The sequence below is a fragment of the Scomber scombrus genome, chromosome 14 (genome assembly GCF_963691925.1).
Source record: "Scomber scombrus chromosome 14, fScoSco1.1, whole genome shotgun sequence".
NCBI classification, from domain to species: Eukaryota; Metazoa; Chordata; class Actinopteri; order Scombriformes; family Scombridae; genus Scomber; species Scomber scombrus.
Genome location: NC_084983.1, coordinates 16,179,751 through 16,189,527, shown reverse-complemented (window position 1 = coordinate 16,189,527; position 9,777 = coordinate 16,179,751). Strand labels below are relative to the sequence as shown.

Below are 9,777 nucleotides of genomic sequence, written 5' to 3'. Positions count from 1 at the left end.
GTGTGTGTGCGTGTGTATGTATGTGTGTGTGTGGATGGTGGACTGTTCCCGGTGAAAAACACCGATCTCCGGCCGCATGAAAAATGCCCCACCGCCGCGTGTAGCAGGGTGAAGATCGAGGAGGAGGAGGAGGAGGAGAGACAGAGCAGGATCTCTAAAAAAAAAAAACCTTTTTTTTTTTTAGAGGATAAAATAAACAGCAGGATGTTGCAAGTTTTAGCTTGTGGCGCCGTAGTTTTCCCCGGTCTGTTCTTCGCCTTCAGGAGATTCCTGCCGTGTGTGTTCAAACACTGGAGCGATGCCGACGTGGTGCTGGTCAGCGAGAGGTAACAAATAAATAAATAAAAAATCAGCATTATTATACAACATAACACCAAACGCTGAAGCTCAGGTGTAGCATTTTTTAGCTCATCTTGTGGTTGTAGCACTGGCCAATGCGTGCCTTTAAGTTAGCTTGTTAATGCAATGCTATTTTTAAAAAAATGTATTTATTGTACATGCTATTATTTGCATGGAAATACAGTATAAATGTGTCCTGCAGTCGGTACCATATTGCTTTAATTTTTTGTGTTAATATTCTGGGCTTTTTTTAAATTCAGAAGTGCTGTGTTTTTATGCAAAAAAAATGGTACAGTAAGGGATGATTTGCAAATATCACAGCTACACTATGAGGTCCTTGTAGGAATAAAGACAATCTTTAGCATTAGTGACAACAATGTGCAGGCTTAAGTTAATGCTGAGCCCTTATAGACAATGCTGTAAGAGGTGCAGTATTCCTGTGTGTGGATATAATGCATCCATGATCATTCAAAAGTTTAATTAACATGCATGTTTTAATGATGATGCACAACTAATGAAGTAATCTGGGAAAACCTTGCATCCACTAGGGGACTCTAGCGTTGAGTTGTTTGTGAACGATTCGTGCCAAAAGAACAAATCATTTAGGGGTTAATGAACTGAGCCGAATCACTTTCTGAAAAGGATCCGATCATTTTTCATTCAGGTTTAGATAAAAACTCTAGCTAACGTGATTTGTTTGCAGGGATACACTCACGCACATTTGTTCGTAGGAGGAATTGGTTGTGTTCAAGAGCACAAATACTAAGGCTAGGTATTGGTACTTGATAACATAGACCAAATACATCAATACCAAGTTGTATCGAAAAATCTCCCATGAAACATTACCTGCAATCGATCCTTTTTGCACCCATAGCTAGAGAAGATTCGCTCACAGCCAATTAATGCTAGCGTTCTTTGGTTTAATGTGACATGTGATTGGCCCATTGCCACATCAGCTACAACACGTCTGTGGTGGTGAAGTTGCGATGAATTTGGGTTAGTGCGCTAAGCAGTTCAGCAGCCAAGATGCCACCTAAATGCACTAAAGTGTGGCTATGCTACACGCCAGTTACGCCAGATAACAGCAAGAGCACAAAATGTGTTATGGGTATTGAATTAAGCACCCAATTGGTATCTGTATCACTATATTGGATTGGTACTGGTATCGTCATTTTTTAAACGATACCCAGTCCTATCAAATACACAACTGATCGTACATAACAGGATAGGACTTTGTTGCAGCGGCTATCGGTTCGCAAACTAAATTTTCAGCTCGCTTGACTCATTCTTCACAAACGACTATTTTCAGTTCACTAGTTAGCGAGCCGAACTGAGTGTTCGGCAGTGTTTTAGTTCAGTGAGTGGGACTACGCAGTCGGAGGTCCATTCAAGCACTGAGGGATTTGGGGAATGAACAAATCCATTTAATAAGTGGTTTCTAATGATTCAGTAGACTGTAACAAACTGCTCACTAAGGGGCTCCTGACTGGTACGGATAGGAAGTTCCATTTTTATTGAAGCTAAACAAACTTGAGCCTAATGTGAACATGACAATAAAAAAATTACTTCTGCAGCCTCCTCTAACCGTAACCCTAACCCTAACTTCATAATTATGCATGTTGAGTTGTATAGTAGTAATATTTAATACAGTGTGTGTGTGTGTGGGTCAGTGTGACTTGCTCACATGTGCACAGCTCAGTTCAATGCTCATTTGTACCCTGTCACTCTTGCTAATCCTCCTCTGAGCTCCAGTCAGGGCTGACTGCTGAGTTAGCTATGCACTGCAAAACACTGAGCCCCCACTCCTCCTGAATAACACTTCTACTAATTTACTAATGCTCTTGCTAACTGAAAATGTTGTACGTACATGTGTCCACACATCTGTGGGTGTCACACGGCTTGCTCCCCACCATCAAACCGCCCTTTCTTGATATCTACTGTGGCTACTATGCTGCACAAAGCTTGAATCTTGCTAGTAGGTTTTAGTAGGTCAGAGTTTTCATGTTCACTAAAATAAAATATATATTTCTTTAAAGTCCCTTGAAGTTGTTGAAATCTCCATTTACAACTCATCCCATGTATCTCATATCTCACACAAAACACCTAATTTAATGTCTATACTTCATTTAGCCTCTACTGCCCTATAAAAAGTCTTTGTGAACATTTAAATATTTTACACTTGCAAGCATGTGGTGTACTACAACTGGTAGTATATGAAAGTTAACAGTAAGTTGAAGGATTTGATGCATGTAGGGCTGCAACTAACAATTATTTTCATTATTGTTTAGTCTGCCAATTATCTTAGTCTATTAATCGATTAGTCATTTAGTCTATAAAATGTCTTTGAACCCAATAAGTAACCCTCAAATGTTTCGTTTTCCCACAATAGTCCACAACTCATTCATTTTCCTGTCATAGAGGACTATTGAAACTAAAACATATTCACATTTGAGTTGCTGGAATCAGAAAATGTGGACTTTTTTTTTCTTACAAAGGGAACTAAAACAATTAGGCAACTAATCGATTAACTGACTAATTGTTGCAGCTCTGTATGTAGGTAATATGCAATCCAACATACATAAATTATTACAGCACAAGGGGAACTTTTTATATCCTGGCCTTAAAACCCATAATGTAACTGCATAGCATCCGTTGTTCTGGTAAGTGCTCACATTTTTCGAACTCCAGATTTGCAGGTTGTAACACAGGCTTTCTGCCAAAGATGTAAGTTCTGAGCCTGAGCTGTGATAACCCTGATGACTTAATTTAATCAGGGATTGTTTTCTTGTGTAAACTTGCTGGAATGCCCTTTTTAATTTGAGCCACTAAGAGAGGGAGAGAGTGTGAGACAGAGGGGGGGGGGGGGGGTTTGCATTTGCTTTTAGCAGTGGTGATGATTAGGTAAAGTGATAGGTGTTATCTATGACTTATTAAACAGGGTACATGCAACTCTTTGTCATACTATACCTCTGAGATGTCGTCAGTCCCTTTTTAAATCCAGGTCAGTTCAGTTACCCATTTTAAAGACTCAAGTTTGGCATTTTGACTGTCGCCATCTTGGATTTTTGGAGCAAGAATACTATGACCATATTATGAAGAGAGGGTGGCGCTGACCCTAATGCAAGCTATTAGCTTGGTTAGCGCAGTGCATTTACGGTCTATGGTTGACACGTGATTTACTTAGATGGTCTTTTAGTACAACCAACAACGCTGAACAAGACTTTTTGAGATGACCAAAATGTTACAATGAACTTTCACGAACTGAAACTTTACTAAAATAGTGACCGCTACGGCTATACTCCAGTTCTTATCTGGGGTTACATTACATACGTATAGCATACGTTGCCGTATCTTATATTTTACTCTAAATGGGTCTATACAATCGGACTTCCTTGTAGAGCCAGTGGAGTCGCCCCCTGCTGACCATTACAAAAGAATATAGCTTTTGGCACTTATGCACTAGCTTCACTTCACAGAACCCGGGCTTGCTGCTTGGTTCAGATATGATTTTCATCTTCAGAAGGAACCTGAAAGTCTGAAAGCAACGCTGGTTTTGGTCTTTTCATTGGAAAATATAGAGTATCACCAACCTTATCCTTAAAGGTCAGGATGCTAACATACATTATGTAACTAGGGTTAGCATAATAGCATGCTTTTCTCTAATGCAGACCAGTGATTCAGTCTCTCAGAATGATGAAGAGGCACTTTTGTTGACTTCACATGACTTGATTGACAGTCAGTCTCTTGGTGGTGCATTGCAGTGCTGAAACATCACAATAACCAACGCTTGGCAGTAAAAATGCAAAAATAAAAACATTGGCTAATGTTAAATCAGCTAAAAAGATCTCATACAATACCAGGTGCAACCATAGCCTACATTAAAGAACAACACTTGACTTTACAGGTGATTATAGTGCTCAGTGTCACACTGTAATCATAAGAGCCATAGTCATGCCTTAGTTTCAACAGTAGCAGTTGTCTTACACTAACAGTATATTGCTTGTTAAGAATTATTTTTCTGCTAAGCAGCTTGCAATTGACAAATCTGCATTCATTAAATATTAAGTAACTGTTTGGTGTTCATTATAACTCAATAAATACTGGTAAGTGTGATATATTTGTATATATTGCCCATCTTGTACATAAAAGGGGTGTATAAAAGATAGTAAAAGCATGAGGTACTCCCGACAATATGGTGGTGTCAAGCCTCTCAAGTTTTTCAATGGTAATATTTATCAAAACGCAAATAACCGCATTATGTTGTTGTAGTCACATGAGGACGCAGTCTTTTAATAGATGTAGAATAGATGGCTTTTTTAAAATTAGAGCTGCAATGATTAGTTCATTAGAAAATGAACTGGCAACTATTTTAGTAGTCAATTCAATGTTTTGGGTCATTCTTTAAGATAAAATGCAGAAACTCTTTAAGATAAAATGCAGAAAGCTCCAGCTTCTGAAATTTGAACATTTTCTGGTTTCTTTAGTCCTCTATGATACTAAACTGAATATAGTTTCTTTAAGGATTGTTGGTTGGGATATAACAAAACACTTGAGGTTGCGTTCTCAGGCTTAGGGAAACAGTGATTGACATTTTTCACCATTTTTATAGACCAAACAGTTAATTGACGAATTGAGAAAGTAATATAAACATGAATTATGATGACCAGTGACTAGAGTGTTTACATAGTCTACGTGTCTTTTGGAGCTGCAACTTATAATATTAAAACCCATAAATAAAGCCAATCCAGAATCAATAAAAATTTCGAACATAGTGACAATATCTTAGAGCTCACAGTTCAAATCACTTGTTTCCAACCATCCGTCCAAAACACATTAAGTGCTTGTGACTGCTTCGCTGTCATAAGGACTGATACAGGAAACCTTGCTGCCCAAAGCAATAACTCTCTTCAACACCGCACTTCCATCTAACAGAACTCAGCTTTATAGTTTCTGCTTGAACCAAACTTTACTCTGTTTTGCTCCTTCAATAACTTTGTTCAAGGTGAATTTGCACATGTTTACATCTTAATTTACTTTCCCTTGTGATGCTTTGATGACCTTGCACTGTAACAGAAGAATTTCCCCATTTGGGATCAGTAAGATGCACCCACATAGGTTTAATATCAAACAAGATTGGGCAGTTTGGAGCTAGTTGGTATTTTTGCTTAATGAACGACTAAAACAATGAATCGATTAGCAAAATTATAAAGATAATTTTCTGCCGATTGTATTACCCACTTTAATTTACTACTACCACACTGGATAAGGAACCATCCAGTTAGTAGTGATGTAGCTGCATCCATTTGTGTGATTGTAAGACTGTGATAAGGAGAGAGAAAGCTTCTACTTGCCATTAAATGCACTTTACGTTTGCTTTCTTGCCTCTGCTGTCACTTTTTCTTTCGCTCTGCTGCAGCGCCAATGGAACTACAGATTACGTAGCCCATTTACTGGAGAAGCAAAAAAAGACACCACTCCTGACTGTCACACATTGTGTGTGCGACAGAACATGAAAGACCAAGTGGTCCGTATATAACAAAACAGTCAGTAGGAAGATTTGGTTGTAGTGTAAGGGAAGCCGAGGTTGTTCGCTGTCCTGACGCAGCAGGAAAGAAAAGACAACATTGCCGAACAAGGCAGCAAGGCATTCTTCCCTTTTTCCTCTCCGCACGCTCCTCACCCCATCAACCTCAACCTTTCATCACAAGAGAGTGGGGGTTATAGGCGGACACACAATGAATGGGCTGTGTAAAATCTGGGTCTTGTGACCAAGTATGCAACCATACAGCCCTAGAAGGCAGTGAGGCGTGGGGGTAAAATGTGAGTGTGTTCGTGTGTATGTTGTGGGGGGGGGGGGGGGTTTAGTCTTTTCCAGCTCGGCCTGTGGTTTAGTAGTTGCTGGTCACGTGGCCGTCGTTGCCTTGCCAATGCTTTGTTGATGCCGGTGTCATGGCTGCATTCCCATGGAGATTGGTGTGAGGTGAGAGCAGGTTCAATCAGGATACCACACAAATGGACTCTTTGTTTCTCAGTCACACCATTTGCAGCACACTATAATTCTTAAAAAAGAAAGAAAGCAGGCTTTATTGGCCTTGTAAAACTAGTCATTATTAACAGCAGGACTAAAAGTCTCTAAAGTCCTGCCTCTGCTGGAGGAATTGACTGGTCCTCTTGGTTCCTACTAACTGAACTGAGTTGGGTCAGATCCAGATAGTCAATATAGAGTCAATAGGCGCTTTCGGACTGGAGTACTGTTGGGAGAACCTCCCCCTTTTTGTGTCTGCACTGCAGGACCTTTGAACAATTGTAGTTCTTTGATTATTTTTTTCGGGGACTTTTTAGTTCTTCTAGCACAATATGAACATCGATGGATGTAAGTGTACATTCATTGCTCGAATGGACACATGAGGCAGTGCAGCACCTGCAACCATCATTTAAAAAAACACCTGTGTAAAACAACTACATAGTCTAAATTCACAATGTCCTTTCCATCTCCATTATTATTGTGAAATCCACGACACACAACAAACACACAGCTTCAGTCACAGCGTCCTTCATCTTGTTGACGTTGTTGTATCTTGTGCAATAGTGATGTTGCTCCATTGACCGCTGGCCAGCTTATGTCACTTCAGCCTTTACTCTGGCAGTGCAAATGCGCACAGAAAAAAAAGCCCTTTGAAGGTATGTGAGCTCCCCAGTGGGTAGTTCCTCTCAAGGAGTCCCGAGAACTGTTTCGTCAACTATTTTGAAGTATGCATCATGTGTCTACTATCCTAGTTGATCCATGTGGCTTTACTGTGAGCTCTAATCATGGGGTGAGTCAGAATCGTCAGAGACTAAGGTGGCGTTCAGACTGACATCAGGTCATTTATTTGGATAAGGGCAGTGCCCTAGCAGGGGCGCCAACACAGAGAGCCCCAGTCGTCCAGTAAAAAAAAAGCTGAGCCTGGCTCAAATTTTGCTGCAACGCAATGCAGTGTCACCCAGCAAGGTGCTGCACCCTCCAATCGCACATTCCTGGTGGGCTATTTTGTGATATGAACGTTGTATTTTGATTCCTAACCTTGTGATTGTAGCAGCAAAAGATTAACTAGGTGCCATAATGATAACTGTCCAGGGTTGTAAAATCCTGTTGATGAATACATCAAATCACTTTGCTGCGATTTGGTATCTTATGAGCATTGAAAGCATTAATCTATTGCACCAGTAGCAGTAGCAGTGATGTGTAGTAATGCATTACCTGTAACACGTTAGAGTAATATTATTACTTTTTCCAGTAGCAAGTAGAGTAAGGGATTAAAGTTCAAAATTATATTAACTCTCTGTTACTTTTAAACTTGGGGGACAGTATGCTCGCTGTCTGACTGGGATTAAATAGTGTTTATAAATGCAGTCTCTGTGATCAGCTGACAGACTGCTCTAGAGGAGGAGAAATGTGACTCTGGGTTATTCAAAAGTGGTGTTGTAGCTTGTAGCCGGCTTGCTAACATTAGGTACAGGTACACCTGCATTCAGGAGTCACCTGATGCTAACTTACTTTAGAGTTTAAGAGTGTGTGAATCGTGCAGCTGAGGTTTGGACTTCTTCCAAACTGTTTACTGCCTGCTAGTTAAACCACAAATGCTTTGTTTTCTATGTCTGTGTGTTAAATATACAGAAAATGCAGGGTGTTTGTTGAGGATTTTGAGCTGTTTAAAGGCAAGTAGTAATGAAAGTAAAGCTGCTTTTAGCAAAAGTAAGTTAGCCTGTTGTGACAGAGCATAAAAGAGCTACACCTGGTGCCCACTGGAACCTGACCAGGCTCACTTAAGGTGGACTGACCCTTAAGGTGGACCAACTATTTTCATTTTTGTGACAAGATAACAGAGAAATGTCTGGCTGCAAGTCTGAAAAAGTGTAAATTCAACATAAGTGTGTGCTGTATCTCGCACAAACCAAACATCATACACAATGAACACATGTGGGATGCAGTTTCTCACTGGAAACTGTTTTTGTCTCCATTCATCACTAGTGGTGATCTAATACAGACACCTCAAGGTGGCAAGAAAAAATGAAAACATTTGGTTTTAAATCATTCCCTAAAAACAGCGTTGTGTTAAAGGGTTGACTGTCTATTATGGCTGCAGTGAGGGCAGGGGAATAAATTACATGTTTTTTTATTTCAAAGCAGCTTACTGTCAGTGCTGCCAAGTTGGAGCACAGCCAGGGAGAGAGCTTGTCAGAGCAAAAGCGGTCATTCATAGTTTGAACAAATTGGTGATATAATCCAAAGTCCTGTTTAAAATGGACAAGAATATAACTCTGTTTAACCAACTGAAAAAAAACTCTGCATCTCTGTGGCTATGTACACATTCATCATCTTTTTTCAACACATATAAAGCACATAATACCACAACTGTGAGTTTTCCAACTCAAAACTTTAAATATTAAATATACAAGTTACTACAGAACATTTGTCTGAGGCTCATGAGGTGTAAGTTTACTCTTAAGATAGGTGCAGCGTTACACATGTTGTAGTGTCTTGTGTCACCTCACACAGTGACACTTCAAATAGAGATATACCAAGTTCTCCTATGTCACAGGTCTGTTTATAGACGAGGAAAGTTGAGGCCAAGCACTGCTAATCCCATGATGGAACTTGTAGGTCCGACTGCCTGGGTCACTCACCTGATGGGACACCTTTTCTTTTTTTTTAACTTGACCTAGATTTGATCCGTTGTCACTTACAACCATTCAAATATAAATTCTTGGTTCTGACCACTGTGTCAGGTTTACTGGTTAATCTGCTTTGTAGTTGGTATCATACATCAGCTAGGTCATGTTGCTCTACTCTTTTTCTTTGGACATTTTATCCGTTCCAAGAATCCAAGAGTTACCCAACACCACCAAATGCCTGTTTCAAATGCTGGCACCCTAAATGAAGTTTGATCAACTTTGGGGTGCAGTGTCATTTAGGGGTCTGCAAATCAGACTTAAAACATAAAAACTGAAGTTGAATTGAGTGTAAATGTATGGAAAGTAAGAATGTGATGGGTTTACCTTTGATCCTCTAGTTGGGTCCAGGTGCATGCCCCCCCCCCCCTGAAGAAAATTGTGTACATTTTAAAATTAAATGCATTAATCTGATACACTTTAAGAGCAAAATTAAGAAGCCAGATCTATAAAGAACTTTGTGCTCGTATAAACAATTTTGTGCTCTAGTGAACAATTTTAATTATAAACACATTAGTTGTATTAATGTGAAAGTCCCAAAGTTCACAAATGGTCTTAACACAAAACTGACCAGGGCATACGTTTGAGTCATAAAAAAAAAGCAAAAGTGTTTACAGGTGTTTAACTGATTTATTTTTTTGGTGTGGTAAACATTTATTGGGGCCGAACCAAACTACAGAACTTGATAGATGATCTCAGGACATTGCTTATCGGCTTGAAAAGTCC

At 39.7% G+C, this 9,777-nt stretch overlaps 1 protein-coding gene across 1 annotated transcript in view; it reads left to right on the top strand.

Annotated features, from left to right (window-relative positions):
- The window catches only part of tlcd3a (TLC domain containing 3A), a 32,362-nt gene continuing 22,585 nt past the window's right edge, over window positions 1-9,777 (top strand). The window contains exon 1 of the mRNA XM_062432890.1: window positions 1-326. Within this exon, the coding sequence (XP_062288874.1) occupies window positions 205-326 (122 nt within the window). The 5' untranslated portion in view covers window positions 1-204. The remainder of the gene's footprint in view (window positions 327-9,777) is intronic.